A 23,867-nucleotide genomic window follows, 5' to 3' on the forward strand; every position below is an offset into this window, starting at 1 on the left:
GCCCACCACAACAAAGGCTGCAGAAGCAGGCTAAACTTCAACCACCTCCCCATTACATTTGTGTAGTTAGTAACCTCCATGACCATGTTAATTAAGGTAGAGTTTTAGCAGTTTAAAGATAGCTATTTCCCACAGAAATGTGAAATACCCTAAGTATGGTAATAATATTCTTAGCCCATCTTAATCTGGATTACCTACCTTAATCTGCTTATTTTGGTCAACAACGCAAGTCAGCCTTTTCTGAGTGTAAGCAGATGAAATGAACAGAATCTCCTTGGCCTTCCCACATGAGGGAAGCTGCAGCAAAGACCATGAAGTGTGCAGAGTGGGATATTCCTCCAGCAGCAGGTAGGCTTCAGCGAGCAGCACCCCTGACCATGGGTTATGGCACCTTGTGCCACAGTCCCACAGCCACCCCAAACAGGCACGATGCCAGCAGAGTGATGCAAAGCAGTTTAAGAGGCAGGTTACTATCTACCTCTAACCCCTCCTGCCCTGTCTTTCCTCCAAAGCCTCCTGGCTACGAAAGGAGTGGGTGCAGCTTCTGCTGCTCCTTGGACAAACCCCAGGTGGGGTAGAATTGAGATAGAAATTTATTTTGAAAAAATTACTCAAAGGAGAAGTTTTACGTTGTTGCTGTGGGTAACTGCAGCCAGCTGCCTCCCCGAGGGTGCGCTCGGTTACTCACCTCACTGTATCCATGTGCAGTAATGCAAGAGCGCCTCAGACAAAGCCCGCAGCAGTAGAAGACGCCCTGCAGCTCTTCATCTGCTCTGACTGCGGGTGCTGCTCCAACTGACTGGTCCCAGACAGCGGGTGTGAGGAACCCTGCTGGAGCGCAGAGTTCATGCCCAGGGGCTGCGCTCCCGCTGTGCTCTTCTCAGGCTGGGAGGGCTGCAGGGGCTGCGTCCCTGCTCAGGCCGACCCCTGAGCACCCAGGTATTTAACAAAAACTGGGATGTTTGTAAACAAATGTAATTTATTGGCATTACTTACAAAATAAAGTATTGGACCATGATTTTCCATCACGCCTGTGTCAGTATACCGTTTTTATTTTAATAACGAAACAGAACGAGAATTGAAATACATTAGAAATCCCAGATTAATCAGGGTGCAGCCAGGGTCCCACATTGCCCTCCCAGCTGCTTGTGCGGCCATGCAAACGCACGTGTGGGCAGGTGGCCCTGCCCCTCCTGCCCCACGCTCCCGAGGCCGCGGCCTCGCACTGTCTGTGCCGCCCGCCGCACCGTTCCTCTCGCGCCCCGGAGAGCGCTTGACGTAAAGAAACCGCTCCCACCGCTGTCAAGACTGCACCGTCCCCTTAAGATACCACATCCCACCGTAGCTCACGCAGCAGTCCTGGGGAGAAAGGGAGAGGGTGTAAGGGCTGGAAGGACCGTACAGCTTAAGTGAGCTGGCACAGAAGCCAGGGTAAGGACAGAGCTGGAAGGGAACAAAGGGCTGGTGTGGGAAGGCAGCTGCCAGAGCAGAAGCCTTTTAAGAAACCAGGTTGTGATAATGAACTGCCAAACCTCAGCACTGCTTTGCTGTTCTGACCTCACCCCAGACAAGCACAAAGCAGGTAAGCACTGCAGTGAGGTGGCCCCGCAAGCGGGGCTTTCTGGGGGCTCCTTTTCTCATTACTCTTTGACGAGCACCAAGTCTCTGGAGCTCCCAGCTAATGGCTTCTCTCCCACTCTCCAGGTTAGGTAATCCAACAGAGGCTTAAGTGCTGCTACACAACTGATGCTGTGCAGCTTAAAGGGAAAAAAGTATCTGTTTCTGGAGCCCTGGGACTCAGACACCACGAAACCAAGGCAGAAATGAAGCGTGGAGGCTAGAGAGAGGGTGTGCAGACTTGATCTGTCAGGCTGGTCCTCTGCGTATAAAAAAGGAGCACACACAGATGGGGAAACAGGAGTCAGCAAACCCAATTTCCTTCGAAGAGGAATGTAATTGCCTGTGGCTTAAAGCAGCCAGAGAATCTTCCTAATTCATTAAACTGCACTTCTCCATTTCAGAAACAAAGACAATTCTGTGACAGTGGATTCAAGGCAAAGGAGCCCGAGCACAAGGCTGGCAGCACGATGACTTGGTGACTTACATAAAGAGAGCAGCACCCAGCTTTTAAGGGAACGTATCTTTTCCTAGAAGGAGGTTATCTGTTAAAGAGCAACAGCCGCAAGAAAAGCTGATGGCACTGCAGTGTTTGGATGTTCCAGGAAGAGCTGGTGTTTGAGCTCATCTGGTCGCCCAACAAACCTCCCAGCACAGGCCAGCTGCCAATATCCTGCCTAGCAGAGACGCCTGAGCTTAGCTCTGTGCTAAGACTGCTGGGTTCTTTCAAGCAAGACCAGTTTGCTCATTACCACAGCAACAGATCATCATCTTTCAGAGATGCAATTACTCCATGTGCAGATCCCAATGCAACAAAGGACTTGAGCCTTGTGTTACTGGATCAGATGAAAGCGAGCAAAGGCCCAGTAAGGATTCATGTATTGCATTAGTTGGCAACTTTCTACTTGGCCATCCTGTAAAGCCTGTCAGTCAATGCCCGCGTGGTCCCTACTTTACACCTTAAACTTCTTCAGCAAGTAAGTGGTGTGCCTTCAAAGCCAGAGATGAAAGGACTCAAATAAATGCTCACCACAAGCAGCCCAAGTGTTAACTACCACTCTGCCAGAGTGTTTTGGCTGGGGTTCTGCTCCCCACACTGCTGCACGTCCTGCTTCGGGGTGAGACGTGTTTCCCTCTGAGCTCCTGGACCTCTTGCTCTGGGCAGCTGGTGAACCCAGGACACTGCAGAACCTTCCCACCTCCTTCATGTTTAACTCATGATGTTTAGCAGTGACTCTGAAGAATCCCATTTCCTACACTATTCTCTGCTGGTCCAAGATGACAAAGATTTATGGTGATAAACCAAAGGAACAGGAGAGTCAGAGAAGGCAGAATAAGACAAGTGCATTTTTAAGAACACAAGCTGAAAAACAGGCTTTCTCCACATTCCAACAACAATCATTTCATCACCCTTCGCATTTGTCAACCCAGCACTGAAAATTCATGTGTCGCTTGGATCAAACCCAGAGTGGAGCAGAAATTTACCTTTAACACTCTATCCACCTCCTGCTTGTTTAGATCTTCTCCACATTGTTGACTCAGCTGGTTCTGGATGACATTCCTGCGCACTCGGTAATTTTTCGAGAAGATTTCAAGCAAAACTTGGCGATGCTTTGAAGGGAAACATATTATAAACTATTAATCCCACCTTTCTATCTGTCAAAGCCACATGTGCCTTAGTCCGCACCAAACATTCACTGATCTATGCCAGAGGATTCTTGCTTCGTTATCCTGAAACCATCCCAGGTAGGTCCGAGGCCTCCGAGGGCCCCAGAGGGATCTCTCCAAGCCTAGAGCTGTGACCTGGGGCAGCTCAAAGGTACAAGATGATGAACAAGGGGCCACAACACACTCCTCTCAAATGCTCCCATGGGAGTTCCCGTGTTTCACTCCAGCCAGGAAGATGGATACTACTGAGTCTTCCCTATAAAAATTTATTTTGCTCATGGACACAGGAGTTACACTGTCCATCCACGTTTTGCCAGGTGCCTTCCCTTTCACATCCTTTACTCTGATCACAGTTAAGATTCAGGAGATGTTCACATCTGCTGTAATCATCTCCTATTCCAAGGGCAGGTAGATGCATTTCAGCTCTGATTCACACTGCACTACCGTCAAATAGAAATAAATTGGATTGGGTCCCAATGTGAGGCCTGAATCCTCTCTCCTCACAGGTTCAGAATGCTTTGTGTCCCACTGAGACAGTTACTGACACGTATTCTCAGCATTTTACGTTGTTTCTGCCTGCACCACCTTGTTGTGACACAGCAGTGACCACCCGGCGAGCTAAGAGCTTTTTCCTGGCTGGAAACTGGTTGGTACTGAAACCTGGACACTTCACTATTGGAAGAGAAATACCACCAGCTGTACCAGTTCCAAAACCACCAATTCAAACAGTGCCAAACACTCAATACACATGTACATGGGAACATCACTGATTTCTATCTTTACCTGATCATAAGTGTCACCGGCTTCCCAAAGTGCATAGACCTTTAGTTCATCTGGTGAAGCAGCAGTCTGTGGAGGAAACTGAGAACAAGAGGCTGTTAAAAATAGCCATCTATTTAATGAGTTCTGCCTAATGATTCTATGAGGCAGCATCCCTGGACACCAGCTACTGATTCGAAGGTGTCACTGCCATGTAATGAGAACTGCCGACACAACAGAAGCTCCTCTCCCATTCCACAGCCCTGCAGCCCCTGTGCCTGCTCAGCTCAGGCAGGGCCCATCCTGCAACCACAGGGAGACATCTTCCCACAGGCTGACAACTTCCATTGATACATGATCTGTATCAAACCTGCCCGGCTGGGCCATCCTGCAGCACCCAGACCCTCCCATTAATGAGAGGTTGACTGGGATGAGCACCACAGCACCCCTGTGTGTGCCTTGATATGCCCAAGCCACGCCTGAGCGATGCTTCTGGTCAACCACCACGTACCAGAATGATCCCAGGGCTTGGACCTCAGCTGGAATCGCATGGCCAGATGTCTCTGTTTTTACTGTCAGCAGCATTGCCTTCCAGAATGCCCAAAGCAGCATTCAACTGGAGCACCAAGAGCATTGCAGGTTCTTTGTGGAGATTTTTGCATTTACAGGGGCAGGTTGTAGAGATTCAGACACCATCCCACACTGATCTGCTTCACCAGTCCCCAGTCAGCGTTATTGTGCCCCTGCAGGTGTGTTTGTCACCTCCATGAGGCAGACTACAGCCCTCCAAAGGTTGAATGCTGAGGGACAGTGAATTATTTCAGGCTCCAAAAATCAAGCAGGTTTGTTTGCTGGTTTTGTTTATTCATGTGACAAGCTAGAGAAACACATTTGGTTTTTCTGAGGCAAGGACCTCACACCCCTGCACACAGGAAGGAACACAACTGCCTCCCCTCTGTGCCCCAAACTCCTGGAAGAACTAAAATATCATCCACTGGCCTTAACATTTCCCCTCGGAGCAGTGACACGAGCAGTGCTGGAACATGCCTTCACTCCTGACATGTCCCTTCCTATCTGTCACTGACAATGTGTATTCCTTGCTAACTGCCGAGGCGACCTCAATCAATCATCTCTGAAAAGCCAACCAGCCAGTCCCGACTGCTCTGGTGTCCCTCAACCCTGGCTCCTGCTACAAACCAAACCTTTCCTCCAAGCCTCCCTCACACTACGCTGGAAGAGTCTTGTCCCATGGGAGCTGCCTGGTGGGATCAGCAGCTTTGGCTCCCACATTGGTCCCACCAGCTGTTGCACAGCAAGGTTTTACACTTGGTTTAGAGCCAGGACTCGGGTTCATCAGGCTCGTAACACCTGACATGGTTCTCTTCTTGTAAGGCCACTCGCTTTTGAGGAATAATATCTCCTGTATGCTTTCAGCACAGATAAAATCTAACACTCCAGCTTCCCTCAAGAAAAGAGCTGCTTCAGGAAAGGGAAAGCACAGGGCGCTGGCAATGCCCAGCTGCCTTCCTCTGACAAAGTCCCTCAACACAGACCTGGAGAGCCACATGCCTGAAATGCAGCTGTGTTTATCTGGCTGTCCTGTGGGGAAACGGCCTCCAAACCAACACAGTACTTATCTGGGAAGAAAAGCCCCCAGAATCTCTTCCTCTCATCCAGCCTTACTCTGCAAACTGCTGAACACAGACACAGAGTGGGAAATGCCACCAGTGACTCTTCAGAGACATGATGCTCCATCCCAGCAGCCTCACCTCGAAACAGCTCTCCACAGTATTTACCCTGTGCCCCATCCTGCCCTGTGTCCCCAGATAAACCAGACTGGAAGGGGCTGAGTCTGCCAGGAAAAAAACAGTATCAGCTGGAATAATCCTGAGGTAAACTGTTGAGCTTATCTCTCCGGGAGCCTGGTGTGGCACTAGCCCAAAAGGTTCACCGTAAGCAGCGCTGCATTCCTCTCCTGTTACGCTGGCCAGGAAGGATGCCGCCATGGTTACATCATTTCCTGACGCCTCAAAAATATCCTCAAGATTTGGGCAGAACGTGGCCACTGCAGGGACGGCAGGAAAGGAGCTGGCAGGAGCCAGCCAGCCCCAGCACCCCTTGACTGCAGGACAGGGGTGCAGGTACTGGGGAGCAAGGTTCCAGCTCAAACAGTTCCCGTGGGGCTGGAGAGAGGCTCCAGCGAGCTCCAGACACACACACAGTGCCCCTGTCTGCCGAGGATGCCTCGGCTCGGCCCCACTCTGATGGCAGCAGCCGCTCAGCACGAAGAGGCAACTCCTGGGTGCCTCTGCCCAGCAGCTGGGATTCCTTTATGGGTGCTTTACCCCCCCGGTCAAGGACACAGCAAGGCACAGCACCCTGTGGGCACTCCCACGGCCTCAGCCCAAGTGCCATCTCTTCTGGCTCCCCACAAACACTGTTTATCTCATACCCTGGGTGCAGTCGATCAGCTTTATAACCCTGGTAAGGTTTCAATTGCCGTTTTCAGCAACATGTTTTCTGTAATAGGGCAGCATGCAAGCCAAGAATGTCTTCACCCCCCACAGAACATCATTTTAATTACCTCAGATCATTGATTTTTATCACCAAAGCGCTTTCAATTACAGAAAACTAATGAGCAGCTATGAAATCCCACACTAAACAACCCTCCAGGCTTTCCCCGAGCTCAGGCGCCCTTGTTGGGCTCTGACAAAACCGTCCTGGGGAGTGCTCAAGAAAGGCCCAAATGAGCCCATGTGAAGAGTAAAACCAGCCCTGGCACCTCTGTCATCTGCACAGAGCATCTGGGCAGGCTCAGGGTAACGATTTACACTGCTGGTACCAGTACAGGCTTATACAGGCTCCTGTATGAGATCTCAAGTGTTGCCAGTAAATTCTGGGCCAGTGAAACTAAAACTTGGAGCAGGTCTCCAGCATGAGATGTTCCAGTGGCTGCTTCCACACCTCTGCAGGTCTCTGTGCACAGGTTTTCCAGACAGGAGGAAGTTACCAACCATCTCTCCTCAGGAAGATTTTGGTTGTTTTTTTGAAAACTAAAACTACCCCACTTGCACCCACAAAGCAAAGAGGGGACGGAATAATTTCCAAAATCCTCCAATTTCCAAAGCAAACAAGCCCCAGGTAACAGAGCAGCCGTAACTCGGGCTGTTTGCCATCAGCACAGCAAACACACACACTGCACCGCACACCCAGGAGAGCCCAGCCAGCACCAAGAGGTGGTTCCAGGCAAACATTACCCCAGGACTTGGACGCTGTCAAGAGAGAAAGCAGAATTACTGCAATTGGTGGTCTCCCTAGTGGCATTTCGAGTCTGCTGCTCGGTTCCCAGGTGCCACAACACGTACTTTGCACACGACTGAACACGTTATTTCTGCCCCTCCATAGCTGCCCTTATTCCCCAGCTGGGTTTCACCTCCCATGCTCCAGGCTCTCAGCCTGCCTGCTTCCTCCTCTTTCCGCCTTGCCTGCTCCTTCACGCATCTCTCTTCCTCTCTCCCCAAAGGCAGCTGACTCCCAAGCTCTTTCTGTTTGCAACCCAATCAGCACTGCCAGATGTCTTGTAAAATTAATTTCCTTTTAGGCTCTTTCCCATGATTCCAAATTCCTTTTCCTTTCCTAAGCAACCTACCCTCACACAAACCTGGCTGTGTCTCACGCAATCACACGTGTCACTTCCATAAAGACAAAGAAACAAAACCACCTCTGCAGTCTAGGAGGAAAAGGACTGAGCAAAGACACCTGCTGTAGACAGGGTCTGTCGCTTCCCAGAGGGGTCTGCCTTGCCGCTCCCCGCAGTCGTTGCCACTTCTCCTCCCTCAGCTGCATCCCTGTCCCCAAGAGAAGGAGCCTGTGGAACTCCAGGAGAGCCAGTGGGAACCTGGGACCGTCTTGGGTCATGTTGACAGGGGCGAGTTGAGACAATGAGTGACTGCAGCCCAACAGCTGGGACGTGGCAGCAGAGCCCCAAGGACAACTAAGCCACAGAGCAAAGAAAGCAGAGCACAGGGCCTGCCAGCAGCAGGACGCCAGACAAACCTCCAGCCGCTCCAACATATCTGATACGGACAGTTAACTGGGAGCACATCTGTTCTGTGCTCCACCAGCACAGCTCAGGCGTTTAACTATCCCCCATCCCTTCTCCCCAGGTACACCAAGGGAAAAACATACTTACAGGCACCAAAATCTGTTTGCAGCCAGTGTCCAACACCATGTCCTGTAACATTTTGTCCGAAATGCCACTGAACAACATATGTCCTGGAGGCAGACTGGCTAAGTGAAGGTTAAATAACCGTTTAAGCTCACTCAGGGTGAGTACAAATTGTTTCTTAAATGTCGACGAGACAAAAGCCTTCAGTTCTTGGGCTACTCGGTCAATGCAGCCTCCAGGCAAGTGGCCGTTTATAGAGTCTGTGGGGTCCTCCTCTGCGTGGAGCCCGTTGACAATGCCGTTGTTCATGCCCTCGTAAGCAGAGGTGTCCATTGGCTCCTCGTCACTCACAGGCTCCTCTTTGATGCGGATATTGGAAACATCCATCTTGGCTGAGGTGTCGTTCAATTTCATCTCTGCCTTTTGCTTCTGGAGCTCCTTCTCCAGCTGCCCATAGTTCTGCTTGACTTTTGCTTTAGCCATGTTGACCCTTTGCTCCCCAGAAACCAGCAATGGATGAGCTAGAGAGAAAGAAATGATACCATAAACCTCACCATAACCAGGCCTCCATACAGCCCCCTGTCAAACACCTTCGTCATTAACTGCTCAGCCCCCAACCACACCACAGAGCCCAGTGCCTATCAGGGGAAATAAAAATCACCTCATGCACATTAGCTTGCAAACCTAGAGGTGGGAATTACTGTGCGCTGGCCTTGTCCTCTCTTTGGGAGCTGCTTGCACCCTCACACCACACAAGCTGCCTTGAACAAAGGAGTGGGTAACAGCCCCAGCTGATTTTGTACTGTGAAATAGCCCAGTGCCAAGGGAATTCTCCCTGCTCTGCTATAAGGACGCTGCAGTAAGCTTGTGTCACCCCAGTATCATTGTTGCTAGTACAGACCAATATCTGTCTCAAATAAGCCAGAGGAAATCACAAGGAAGGAAGAATATTAAATGAAACAAGACCAGTCCTCAGCACATTCAAAGCCAGAGGCATTCATAAACAGCACCCACGAATGGGGAGGGATGCATGTGCTTCAAGATTATCCAAATGCAACTCCAGTTACCTGATTGTGCCTCTTGTTTCTTTGGTGTCAAGTGCTCCTTTAAGAGATTATAGACCTTTTCCAGTCTGAAACACAAAGATAAGACATACCATGACAGTTCCAGTTGTTATCCCTGCACACAGCCGTGCCAGCTTCAGCCATTAGCTGGAACACTCAGCTTCTCCAGGGAGCCAAGAGAACAGGAATGACCTGATACAGTGACAGCCCCCACCATACCACTGCCTGTAGACTGCAGGGGGAAACCTTTGAGGTGATACAGATCCAATTATCTCTCAATGTCTACAGAAACTTGGTACAGAGAGTACTCTTGTTTTAGCTTATTCCCCAAAATAAAACAAGTCATTTACTTGGCCTGAATGCCCATCCACAGCATATGTTGCCTCTGAACTATATCTGGATGCTTCTTAACAAAGTCTTCATCATAAGGGAGCATGAACTCCCAACCTTTGTTTATTCTTGCCACAGACATGTGCTCGAGGAAGTCTTTCACATCTTCTGGGCAAAGCTAAAAGAAAAAGCATAAATCACATGGAAGTCAATTTAGAGAGGACATCTGCAGCCATGCAGCAGCGGGCACCAGTCCATGAGACAAGAAAAGCTGGACTGAGCTGGGGCACCTCCACGTATACACGCCCAGCCAAGCCATGGACACTCATCCTTTGTGGCAGCCCCACCACTTTCACCCCAAGTTAAATGCACGGGACTTCAGAGAGCAGTAGTGATTCATCACCCCAGAGTCAAACTGCTCGTGGCAAGTTTGGTGAAGAAAAGGGAGTTTACAAACTGAGATGAAAAGACTCCATTGTGAAGAGCAGCATATTCTGTAATGTTACTCTTACTTTAGAGCTGCAGGTCAGATGTGCTGCACCTACACACACAGAGGTTTTAGGCAGCACTTGACCTCACGTTCCAAAAACAAATGGTCTCTGCATAAACTGACTCATGTTTTACCATTTTACTGCATTTTAAGGACATGATTTTTTGTCCTCTTTACTTAGTGTTTCTCATTCACTTGCCAATTTTAACAGCATATTGAGATGCCTGAGAAGCTTTAAAGTTTTTATTCAATATTGATAACTGGCAAAGGCTGAGAGAAGAGTTTTGTAGCACACCCAAAGCAGAGCAGCTGGTGGGGGCTGCACAAGCACCCATCTGCTTTGGTGCACGATCCATCAGCTTAATTCAAACCATGTCCAGCTTTCCACTGAAACAGGTGAGAGGACAAGATGCACTCCATGGCTCAAGTACACGGGCCTGTGGACTTGTAACAACTGCAGGAGCTGCTCAACATATTTCTAAGAAGGGTATGTACCTGTACCTGTTCCAAAGTGAAGGCACACCAGGCGAGCAACACTGCAAGTCAGCTGGGACGCAGATGCTGTGAACCTAAGTAAAGGCCTGCAGCAGCACCCACTAGCCACCCACACACAATGGCCAACATTATCACAAGCTTCTGATTTAGGAAGAAAGAAAGAAAACAATAAAAATCACTCACTTTTGTAACTGCTGCCACTTCCTTTCTCACCACCCAGCGGTCCTGTGTGAACTTCCACATCTAGGAAGGGAACAAAAGAGAAAAACTTAGCAACTGCATTTAGCATTTAGCAATTGCTTTACACAAGTTGTAGCAATGACCCTGTTCAGTGATGTTACCAAAAAACCAAAACCCTATTCCTTTTGAGAATGTGGAAGTAGGTAGTGGGAAAACACTTTCTGGCCTCAAATGACCACAGACACGGTACCAAAAAGCTTTGAGAGTCCATGGTTTGCCATGGTGAATCTGTGACTACAAAGCGATGAAGAATCTTTAGAACTCAAACTCCATTTAACTTCCAAAATAAAATAAAAGATCCCCTGCAGTGGGAGTCCAGAAGTCACACCTAAAGCTCAGTCAGTTTCTCACGTACCCAGTCAATGACCTAAAGAAACTCTTCATCCACCTCTGTTAACGTAGAAGCCTGCGGAGGCTGATGACTGTTGCCTTTCCACAGCACAAAGCCCCCCTCAGAAAGTGCCCGTTCATTTCTTCAGTGCACATCACAGCCACTTACAGCTATGCTGAGATGACCTGTCACACTCACACTTGTCCCCAGTCTATGAAAAAGCTGGGTGCTCTGAGAAGCAGCTCCTAAGGTCTAACATCCCAAGAGGCTGCTGCCGAGAGCAAACTAACAAGGTACAGAAGGGCCTGGGCAGAACATATTCTGAACATGACCTCTGATTTCTTCCTGTCTCCATGTAAACAGGCTACAACCTCTCTCAGCCTGTATTCATAATCTTGTGAAGAATTCAAAATCTCATTACTGCCAATTTCTTCCTGCCTTATGATGTCATCTATGCATCCTTCTCTCTGATTCAGCTTCTCTCTGCCTGTAAACACACAAAACCACCACGCTTATTTAGGGCACAGGGCATTTCTGTTTGGAAGCACAGGAAGCTGCTGCCCAGAGGAAGCAGATCCATCAGCTCTCTTTGCACACCACTCTCAGGCAACCACTTCTCGTTTGGAATACATGGTGTGGGGAAAAACAGAGCAGCTTTCAGGAAAGAAACAAATTACTTTGTCTCTTCCCCAAAGTACAGCATTGAGCAGGTGGACACCAAAAGTCACTACTGGCCCTAAGTAGTTTTTAACCTTATTAATTAACTTTACAAATATATTCAGGGAAATAAAGTTCGCTCTCTAAGCCACGATGCATCATCTCCAGAGATGCAATACAGCATTACACTTTATTTCCAAGCCTTATGACCAGAGGTTTCGCTTTATCTGAAAGCCAGAAATGTTGACACTTTTTATTTTCTAACATTTTAACTCTTCCCATCGCAGGGTTAATCAGCAAATGACCCGCCTTAAAGATCAACACAGATCCATTTCTCATGCATAGTGTATTTGACATAATTCAAGTGGAAATAATTTATCTTTACATCTTAATCGCTAGAACACCATGGCTTACTTAATGGAGCATAATAATTTCTGGCCTCTAGAACTTTACACACGACACGTCACCTAATCTGCTGTGTCCTAAAGACTACTGGCAGTGGGTAACACCTGAATCCAGGTCTCCATATGGCAGCGTCCTGGGCAGACATCCCGGCACGATAAAAAGTCACTTTCAATCACCGTCAGTTTTTCCTCACACTAGTACTGTCATGTCCTTAAAGTCTCTTGCATGGCATGCTGCTGTTCAGAGCTACATCTCAAATGAACGTTGCAAACAAGGGCAACAGTCAGGTCTAACTGAAAACAATCACAGCAATGCACTTGTCAGCGTCTCTCTGATGGGGCGGAAGCTGTAAACTGCGTATGAACTTAAGAACCACTTAGGAGCTTCATTCTTTCCATGGTTAGTGAAAATAAACACAATGCAGAGGTTGTTCCTTTCTGCTGTGGTTACGTGTGTGTTTACAAAACCTGTATTCATTTCAACTTCCATGTGCAGCTACGGCTCACAAAAGGTGCCTGGGAACAAAGTCCTTTCGCTGATTAGCAGCTCTGGGGAATAAAGTCCTTTTTAAAGATCAACAGTGCATGCTCAGGGAGTGCAAGGCTTACCCACACTGCCCTCCTGAGACCTCACAGTCCTGAGCCCACAGAAATCTATCTGGAGAAACAAGGAGTTTATTATCCAGTCCTGGCTTTTCTGTAAGCCCTGCATTGTGGGGGCTACGTGATAGTGGCTCTACAGCATGTACCAGAAAGGGATGAATGCTGGTAATGACAGATGATCTGAACCTGCCAGCCAGCTACAATGTCAGTGTACACCAACGCTCCCTGGACAGACTTGTACCAAAGCCAGCAGGACTGAAGCACAATGAATTTCTCTGGAGGAAACACCTCATTGCAGTAGAGCAGCAGAGTTTTGCGAGGCCACAAGCTCTCAGGAAAACTTCAGCAGGGTTTTCCTTTAAAAACACCACCACATTTATACTTACAACAAAGTCTCTGCCTCTACAGAGCACTTCTGCAGGGACTCCACTATGAGGACTGGAAGTATCTTTCGGGTACAGGACATCACTGTTAATTAAAAAGATGGATTAGTTTCTAGGTACTCCAGAAACATGGCACTGGTGAAGATTAACATAACAAACATATCCTCCCTGTTCTGCAGTCAAATTATACCTTTATTCAAAGCATAGTTTTCATTAAATGAATTAATATTGGCGTAATTACACTACTGCAATTACACTAGAGCAAAAAGGCTTACACCAGCAGATGTGTGCAACAGAGGTACAAGCCCTGCTTTGTTCTTGCAAAGCCTATCCTGCCTTGGGTCGTGTAAACAAGACCAGAGCAGTCCTAAGAAATGCTTAGGCTAACCTGGCACGCAGCCTTGATGGCAGGACTTAGCCAAAATGCTGATGGATGAACATAAGGGGTTTTTATTTCCTTCCCAACAATCAAGGGCTTAAGAATACAATGTCATGCTCGAACCAAACAGCCCTGAGACCAACACTACCCTGTGTCTCTACCCTGTGTCTCACCTGTTTGCAAGACCAACTGGATGACACATGTTAGCAAGCTCCCCAAAGCCTCAAGGCACCCCAGGTTCAAGATCTGGATCCTACCCAGGCCCAGGAAATGGGTCCCTGCTCCGACACGTGCAGCACTGCCCCACCATTCCAACTACCATAACTACTAGAGATACACACATCCTCCTCAGACTAGTAGCAAGGAATCAGCTATAGCAAAACCTACCCAAATGCTAACACACCACCTTTTAACTTGCTCCCAGCTTCCTTCTGGAATGGCTGGAGGGACAGCAAGGGTTGCTGTTAACTCTGTCCTCATTGCTAATACAGGCCTGTATCAAGACAGCTGAAACACATCCTGCTAACAGACTTGGATTTGTAGCTGGTGCCTCTCATCTTAACACAGAGAGCAATTCCAGAGACTGTAATTCTCTGCAGGCAGTGCTCCACCCAGGTAAAAAGAAAATAAATTAAAAATCATACTGTACTTCAGACTTCAATTCCCAGTAGGATGCTTTATCCTAATAAACAGGAGGAGGATACAGAATCCATTTCATGTGACACACTCAGTATTCCATGCTTGATTTATTAAGTGGGCAATGCCTTCTAGAGGGCAGCTTTTAGCTGACAAGAGCAGCATCCACTGATGAACAGCAAGGTAACCACACAAAGATCTTTCCTGGACTGAATTTAGCTGGGAAATACTATAGCTGACACTGGTTTCATTTTCTGTGTTTGTTTTTGATGCTAATCTCTGGAAGAATTCAGGGAAGTGCTCCCACAAAAGTAACAATACCAAAACCTGACATAACTCAAATGCAACTACAGATTACATCAACCATCATTTCAGCTGCACTGAAAGGTTAGTGCATAGGGCTATGCACTAAGGTACTATGCTTTAGCAGCAACCCTGTATATTGTGAGTATCTGACTGCACTAAAAGCACCAAACATTCAATCGAGATTTCAGTGTCCTGCGAGTGAAGAACAGGGCTGCTTTGGGACACAAGGAAGATGAGTGTATAAAATCCATTGTTCTGATCCTCTCCTGAAAGCAGAAAACCACATCCCAGTAACAAAGACGAGCCATACCTCTTCACCACCCAGTTTCCCTGGACCAGCATTGCCACCTGCTGTATGCAGCGGAGAACTGCCGTGGAGTCAGTGCCGGAGCCTAGCAAACTCATCAGATTTGCAAACGGCATGACCTTCACTGAAAGGCAAAACACCCACCAGATCAAGGGGTTAAGATTTAAAGATTAACACACGATACACACACTGATTTATAAATCTACCATACTCTGATTTACATGAAGTCCATGGTCAAAGCTTTATCTTAGGAAAAAAACCCCAACAAAACCCTAAGTTCTACTATGTCCCCCCTGTACTACAGTCATCATATGCCCTGTAACTGGTCACAAATTAACAATTAAAAAATACTAACCTATGCCTCTGGCAATTGTTTGGAAACAGTGATACCTGACAATGCAGGAAGCTCCTGAGCCAAAGGCCTCAGGATTTTTGCTCTCATCAGACAGTAACTCAGAAGAGACAAACACATCTCCTGGATGACACTCCTGAGCCTGTATTACTGGAAACTTCCCAGAAAATGTCAAAGTACAGCTTCTTGCCTTAACCTTCAACTTACGACTCAGACTCTACATTCCAGGAGATACCTGCTGAACTAGATGTATCCAGAAAGCTAGCATCAGGTTAGAAATCAGAAAGAGTAAGTTGGCTGCAAACATACAAATGAGCTGTCAAATCTGCTGCTACTGCTCTTTGCTGTGCAGCAGGTCTTAGGCTTTTCACAGAATCAGGGTGCCAGACCAGATTGCCTGGAGGGGGGGGTGTGACAGGACTGGTACCTTATCTGAGACAGTCAGAAGTCACAAAGTAAAGTTCAAATGTATTACAAAAGCTACAAACCGTTCTTCATCAGGATCTTAATCTGATCAGCAAGGGGTAAAGTTCTCAGCTGGGCCATAGAAAGCACATTGCTTGGAGCCACTGGCTTGTCACTGCAGATAAACAAGCAGATTTGCAGCCCATGAGAAAGAGCATCCAGCCAACATGGACTCTGAACATTCTGTACAAACACTTACTTCTCTTCCTCTACGCTTGGAGGCATCAGCATCATTAAATATTCACTAGAAGAAAAGAAAACATCTCCTTAAACTGCTTGTCTTGGGACTTCCCAGGTGTAAGTATGGTTATTTCTTGCTTAGGACACTCCTACTTGTGTGAATCGACAAAACAAACATCAGCTTGCAAGGAGAGCTCTCCCCTCTCCTCTCCCATCCTCCTCTGTAAATTAAGTACCAGCAAAAGCTACTGTCATTCATCTGCCCAAAGAGAAGGTGTGAAATAAACGGGAGTCTGAATCTCAGCTCTTCTGTACAGAAGAGGTGTCCAAAGAGGAACTGCAAGAGTAAATACGTAAGGGCCACACGAAGTCCTGTAGACAATCAGACCAGCAACAAGCAGTCTTTGCCACCCGTGCAATTACCTGGGTCTGTGAGGAATCAGATGCAAGAGACTTCTCAGAACACCCAGCAGGGTTCCATTGAGGTGTTAAGAAAAAACCCACCCACACCATGAAACAGTCTGCTGCTTCCCTGCTCCTTGGGCCATGGTTGTATCAGGTCACAGCAACATTAGTACCAACTGCCCCATGGGAAGAAGATTCCTGTGTAACTCTAGTCACCAAGAAACAAAGCCAAACAAGTTTTAAGTAGTTTCAGGTGTTTCCCACAAATCACAAAGGAAAGTTTTGTAAGATTTGCTAACAACAGTGTTACTGGCTTCAAAGTTTTCATTTATTTTAACCAGAAGGAGCTCCTGTTTTACTTCTCCTTTACAGTATCTGCAGTCTAAGTAAGGCAGGGTTGCAGTAACATATAAGAGGCTACAATCCCAAGCGAAAACAACTAGTTTTAATCTCAGAGTAGACTGAAAAAAAGAAAGCAACCTGAATAAATCGAAGGCTAGTTTCTGTATTTTTTAAACAATTCCATTCTTTAAATGGATAGAATGATCAAAGAGCAGACTTTTAAAGAATATACCTGCTTACTACTCTGAAAACAACCCCAACAAGCTACTGCAATTTCTTTAGGAAACCATCAAGCCATTACCTGGGAGATTTAATTAATTCCGTGTTCTCAGCAAGCCCGTGACCTTGACTGAATAAATACTGGCGCTCGTGTTCAGAGCGGCTATCCTGGAAACGTGGAAAAAACAAGAGTGAAAACACACAAAATATGCCAGAGCTGGACTCCTCACTCCAAACTGTGACCGCCCCCCCCATCCTGACTGCACCACTCAAGTGTTCCACCTCACCAGCTGATGTTCTGCTTTCACTTTCCTGAATGATGTCCACATGATGTGAGGTATTTCTCTTGCTACGACACAGAAATCTCCCAACAGACACGCAGGTGGGTCACACAAACAGGACTGCTGACCCCCAACTGAGTGGGTACCCCAAGTCTTTCATGAAGTCCAGTTCACAGTCCAAGACCTGAGTAATTCTTGTACCCATGACAACCCCCCTTATGTTCATCCATCTATCAGCTTTAAACCTTTCCCAGCATGGACACCCCAAAGCATCATCCAGCAGAGGAGGTACTGAGTGCTGCAGGGTGTGTTCAAACGTACAGATGATTCCCATGAGCCCAGATTAAAACCAGCTCCAGTCTTGGCTGAGCCTTCAGGCCCAAGCAGTCTCCTCAGCAGCACACACCTACCTTCAAGCCATAATAATGTAGATGAACCCAGTGCTCTTCTGCTTGTCTCTTCTGCAGGAACTCATAGGACTGAACACGCCGTTGACGAGCTTGTTCGGTCTCAGGGCGGGAGAATCGGACCTGGAAGATTTGGGCATCATTAAACACAACCCCAAAACCCTTGAAACAAAACGTGTATCATTTATCTGGTGCATATGTAACAGAAGCTGGGGGGGAGGCTAGTTCAAATCAATCACCCCCTGCTGTCAGTGCCACCTTTATGCTTGTGCAATGAGGGCAAGTCCATCTTGCTTCCCATCCCCCCCCAAGCCCAAGGTCACCAGGACTAGCTGAGGTTTCCTGTCCTTGTTTTTGGGTGTGAATTGTCATGCTTTTTTGTGAACTGTTGCCTGAACTACCATAAAAAGGAAATTTGGACATACAGTGATTTGCTTAACATCATCTTCAGCTTCATCTTGGGACGAATCACCACCTGCCAAAAACCACAACAGAGTAAACACATAACTGCAGTGAATGAGCCAAAGCCAATCTGTAACTGTTTGGGGTCCATACAGGAAGAAACTGGTAGTAGGAACTCCATAGCCACGGGCTCCATCCCAGTTTGCCAAACTATCCAACGTATGACAGCACCACACTGCTCCCATGACGGGAGATACTGTTCCCATGAGGTCTGCAGCGCAACTTTTCAGTGGCAGTGGTGACACACTCCCTGCTGCTGCCCTTTGACACCACTTACCACCCCCCATCCCTCTGCTGAGCCCCCGCACTGTGCCCTCATTTCTGCAGCTGCACTGAAACAATCTGAGAAATGGCCTTATAATCAGCATGTGGTTACAATAAACACCTTCAGAATAGAATGGCTCTTATCAGTAAAATTACATCCACAAACTCTATCTCACCTGCCAAAAGGTAACACAACGAGGTGAGGGAGCACATACCTTCATTAGCAGCTTCTCTTTCACGGTGTTTTGCATCAGCCTTGTCCAAGTAGGTGAAGCTTGGCCTCAGCTGAAGAATTCCATGTAGTGGAGTCAAGTGAAGTTCACCTGAAAAAGAGAATTAATGTGGGATAAAGTTGTTATTTTCCACTGCCCAATGACAGCACTTTCCATCATCTCCCTATCTCTGTAAGGGCACAGCTTCAATTGAACACTGGAGTGAAAAACAGAAAAGGGCACTGGCATGAAAAATTAATCCATTGCTCAGGATTTCAAAGGAATATGAAAGACCAGCCTCTATCTCCATTATTTTCCTTTCTGTGCTGAAACCAGATGTTGTGAAGAGCCACATTCTGGCTTCACCTGTAGTGAAGGAGATCCCTAGTAAAACAGTCATCACTGAAGACAACCTACAGATTTTCATCTCAAATCATCATCAGATCAAAACACTGTGTTGGCATGAGGAGACAAGAGGGGTAAAACGAAACAGACACAGTAAGATGGAGATAGTAATATAAATTAAAATGATAAATTTATGCTGCAAATACGTATTATTTCAGGCCACCATGCACTGTTACAATCTTGGAGGCACCTACAAACCCACAGTGTTCTTATAATATTTACAATTTTGCTAGACTTTCTCAAGGACTTTGGAGGCATTGATGAGCAAAAGTTTTCCTTTCTTTGAAGACACATCAAAATTAAAAGTTAGGCTGGAGGGAGGGAAAAAAGAGCAAAGAACACACAGGTCTTACCTGAACCCTGAAACGAGCATGTTTTACTGATCTGAGGGGTGAGCAAAAGAACCTTACCTTTTTTATAAACAGCAGCTGCATAGCGGGAAACGTTACTGGCAGCCTGGGAAGAGCAGAAAGTCTGTTTGTCCATCAGCTTCCTGCAGACAGACAAACGCTGTGAGATCGTGTTCAAGGGGCAATGAGGCACAGAGATGTTACAGGCCTGAAATCATTGACTCTCAAAATGGAGTATCAACAACTGCAGCAGATCTATACACTCATCCTGCTGTCTGCAGTTCAGAAGTCATGCAGCACACCACAAAATGTAGGTTACTTCCAAGAACACTCACTATACTGCAGCGTTCACAGCACCCCCAGAGACTGCACAGCCACTCACCATCCCCTGAAGCCCTGGGACACACACACACACACATCTCTATGCTCACCACAACAAAGAAACGAAGGCAAAGAGGACACCTACGAGGAATAGGTACTTGTTTCATCTGTACACGTGCCATCTACGTTGAGAGCAATCTGTTCTCCCTTGCTCCGACAGTAGTTAGGATTCAAAGTATCAATGGCCATTTCAAGTTCAACCTATGAAAGCACACACAGTTAATTACCATGGCAGATGTATCAATTAAAATTCCATCCCACACTTGCTCACGTTTCCATAGGTTTACAGCAAATTTAAACACATCAACAGCATCATTCAAATCCACAGGGCAAATCTCATGCATGAAGTTGAGCATATATATGGGGGTTTTTTTGTAGGATGGGGCCATTCCCACAATAAGCTAGACACAGATAAACTCCCACATAAAGGAACGGGAGCAGAGAAACCAGAGACTGCAGCACTTAGCACTGACTTCATAGTTATTCCTCATTTACACTGGCTGAAGCACAGAAACAAGCTCCAAGCTTTTCGTCACAAGGAGAACTAGTTCCCCCTTCAAACTTTAAATTTCCAACGTATGCCCAAAAAGAAGGATTTCCCCACACACCATTTCTCTGTATGTAACACATAAATCCTTACTCAAGGCAGGCCAAAGGCCTTATAAATTTATCACAGCTGTTACCTCATTTTTTCCTCCCCTTCACAAACTGAACTAGTTAGAGGTCGCTGGATGAGCCAGCAGATTCACAAGCCTGCACAGGGCTTACAATGAAATGTTTGCTGATTTTAATGGAAGACTTCCTGAACAAGCTTCACAAAAACATTCTCTTTAATCATTTCCCAGAATAAAATCCTATTATCACAGGTATCTATCTCTGCACTTTTAAAAAAAGGCATTTTAACATTATGGGCACTGTTCTGGAATACATTTGCAAGCAAGTGCATTCTGGCTGAGGCTACACTTTCACTACCTATACAACCCCACTGATTTCACAAGGACTGATGATGACTGACAGCAAGGCAAGAGGGAAAACAAGACCCTCTGATCTGACCTGCACCAACACTGAAAGACAGGGCATGCTTCCAAAGCATGCTGAATATTGTAAAGCCCTTTAAAATCAAGCTGTATTAGCACAAGCACCTACAGACCTAATTAGCATTAGTAACTATGTTTCCCAGGGTGACTATTTCATATTGGAGTGGCTTTTCCAACATGACTTACATTCCTTTCTTTATAAACTACTGGTATTCTAAACTTTACAGACACAGTGAAAGGCTCCCCATACCTCCAAGCACAGAGATCTGGAACTGCAAGTAGTCGCATAGTTACAGCAGATTAACACCACAACAGGCTGTTCTTACATTGCACACTACACAAAACAACTTTTACAGACTGGACCCAAATGATGACCAACCTTTTGCTGCTTTGGTTTTATCTTGGCTGATAAATGGGTAACATCATCGTAGGTCATGGAGGCCGGACGAATAGGATACTGGAAAACAAATTAATTTCATAAAACCCTCTTCGTTTAAAGATCAGAGTAATTTCTGTGTTCTCTTGTCTTCCCTGTCCCCTCACTTGTAGATCCACTTGCCAAATGGATACAAGAAATCAAGAAAATAAATTGCTTGACCCATTTGGGAGTCAGCAGGGAATATGACCTAGAAAGCCTGTTGCTTTCCTCCCTTGTGCCCTGCTTTTGTCACGACAACCCCCTTCCTGCCCCTCACATCACAGTAACTGTTTAGCCTGTGAGAACACAGGAAAAGGGAGCCACACATTAGCCCAGCAGAAGGAGGAAAAGTTAGAAGCTATTAAAACCCAGCATTAACTCTCTGAAGAGGTATTACCTAAAAGTAAGATACTTGTGGCTTTACACAAGAGATGTTGGCTTATAGGACATGGGCCACACGTAGCTTGTCAGGACACTCAGCCCAGGCTGAGACCAACAGGGCTCATACTCCAGCCATGCTCTGCCAGCCCAAGCCATGCAGAGCATCTGTACAGGATGGAGTGGGCCTGTCAGCAGGCATTGCTGGTTTATAAAGAACATTTAACCCAAGAGTCTTAAAAGACTTCCCATTTTTCAGATGGGAAAAGCGAGTCACAAGGATGAAACAGGTAAAGAAATTCAGTGGTAGAATGGAAAACAGACCTCCACTGTCCTGACATACTTGCACCTTCCTTCACTACTTGGTTTTCTCCCCACAATGTAAGGGGTCTCTTCTGATAACTCACACTGATTGATGAACTCTGATCACGTTTTAAATAGGAGCAGCCCCATAGAAATGTTTGTTTGGTCAAGATGGCAGAAATCAGTGATGTCAGAAGAGGGCTAAGAGACTGCAGATTTACCCAAACCACAATAAAAAGACATCATCTGCTGCTCCTTAGGGCAGTTAGTGATTTAATCACAAATCCATGCCATAAATGACCACTCCTGTCTTGGCAATGACTTAGTATTAAGTATTTCAACTGACTGAGACCCAAACAGCCTTGCCTATATCCAAGATCTTGGCAGGCTGAAGCAGTAAAGAAAAGTATGCCCTTTGAATTGATTTTAAACAAACTATCACTGTATAAAAGCTAACTGAAATACCTGAAACAGATACAGCTTCTCCAGTAGACTTCTAGCCAGGAACACATCAATCTGAAAACAAAACAACCAACTTTCATCAGATGCCAGGTGTAAACCATGGAGTCTCAGATAAAACTACAATCTCTAGAGTTCAAATACCAACAATTTTAACTTCCCATTACAAACCCTAACATAAAACACATTCATGACTCTCTTGTCAAATCTCTGATGATTTTGACATGCAATTCTGCAGCTGGCCTTTAAAGAAAAAAAACCCACTACAAAGAAGCAGCAGCAGCTCCAGCTGTGCTGCTTCTCTCTGAGGAAACCTGGCAAACAAATCTGGTATGAAAAAGGATATTTGTTTGGAAGGGCTGAAGCGAATCTGTTATTGCAATTATAGAAGGAGGCAGAAGATCTCTCTTTGGCAGTATGACCAAAAGGTACCTTCCTCACAAGTATTTTATCATAAAATCTTTCTAAATTAGAGAAACCCCCCACATCCCCAATCTGATTCAGTATTTACTTTTTCCCACCAGCATCAAAAATCCACAGATGTTTCATGACTTTCACAAACAGGAGCTGCCATTTTAGACACCTTTACATTCATTCCTTTTCTCATGGCTTTTCTCCTTATGAGCTCACCCTTCCTTGGACTTCTGGTGTGGAAATTCAGCTCTTTGGGACATACCAGTCCTTTAAAGAAGTCCAAATCAGAATACAACTGCTTGTTTTAGCAGAAGGCATGAAATAGGTTACCTTCATATTTGATAGGTATCAACTCATTGAAGTCATTCCAATTTTTTACAGCTCTTAAGAGACATGAAATAAAGTCACTGGGAACACATAGTGGTAGAACCAAGTTCCCCACCTCTGCTCCTCCTCTGAAAGGCTACAAAGGGTGAAAAACCTGAGCTGAATCTGCCCACATGGACAGTGTTATTTTAGCAAAATCTAACGACATAGTTCCAGTCATTTAAGAACACTGGTGTCCTGGTTTCGGTCAGGATGGAGTTAGCTTCTTTTGTAGCAGCGGATGCAATGCTGTGCTTGAGTGTTAAAATAGGAGCAGTGCTGATAACACCCTGATGTTTCTAGTTGCTGTCAGACATTCAAGGACTTTCTCAGTTCTTCATATTTCTCTACTCATGAGAAAGGAGGGGAGAAGCCAGGACAGGTGACCCAAACGGGCCAAAGAGAGTATTCCATGCCAATTACGTTCTGCTCAGTATAAAGGGGGGCTGATGGGAGGAGGAGCAGGGGCGGCTCCAGGACGTGCGGTTTTTGGGGGACGGTCGGGTTTCGGGACGGCTCTGGGTGGCACGGCCTGAGCTGTGGGTTCGGTGAGAAACTGCATCCTGTACCAACAGCTTCATAGATTTTTGCTCTAAAGTCCTGTTAGCATTGTTATATTTTATCTTTCTGCTATTTTAGTAAACTATCCTTATCCCAACACACAGGCTTTTGGTTTCTTGGTTTTGGGGGTTGTTATTTGCCCCTTCCTTTTCCCTTCCCTTGCCTCACACCCCCTCCCTTTTCTTCTCCCCCTGCCCTTTTCCTTTAAAGAGCAGGCAGCTGCGTGGATCTCAGCTCTCAGCCGGGGTAAAACCACGACAACTGGGAACTGTAACAGTAATTATTTTTAAAAAAGCTTCATGTACAATCACTGCTGCCACAATGCACTTTTACCTCTTGTATAATTGGGTCATCTTCTTCATTTGCCAT

The 23,867-nt window shown here is 46.4% G+C and overlaps 1 protein-coding gene across 1 annotated transcript; it reads right to left on the reverse strand.

Annotated features, from left to right (window-relative positions):
- Window positions 1–1,034: 1,034 nt before the first annotated feature.
- Window positions 1,035–23,867, reverse strand: POLR3E (RNA polymerase III subunit E; the record flags this gene model as incomplete). The annotated part of the gene is made up of 20 exons (XM_084271151.1): window positions 1,035–1,359; window positions 3,103–3,228; window positions 4,069–4,146; window positions 8,237–8,733; window positions 9,280–9,344; window positions 9,627–9,784; window positions 10,775–10,834; window positions 13,213–13,294; window positions 14,841–14,961; window positions 15,678–15,769; window positions 15,854–15,898; window positions 16,883–16,968; window positions 17,492–17,611; window positions 17,914–17,963; window positions 18,430–18,537; window positions 19,242–19,324; window positions 19,648–19,763; window positions 20,979–21,056; window positions 22,164–22,214; window positions 23,832–23,867. The coding sequence occupies 20 exons, from the start codon at window positions 23,865–23,867 to the stop codon at window positions 1,303–1,305; spliced, it is 2,109 nt and encodes a 702-aa protein (XP_084127277.1). The 3' UTR covers window positions 1,035–1,302.

This window comes from Gallinula chloropus (assembly GCF_964237585.1).
Source record: "Gallinula chloropus genome assembly, chromosome: 15".
Taxonomy (NCBI): domain Eukaryota; kingdom Metazoa; phylum Chordata; class Aves; order Gruiformes; family Rallidae; genus Gallinula; species Gallinula chloropus.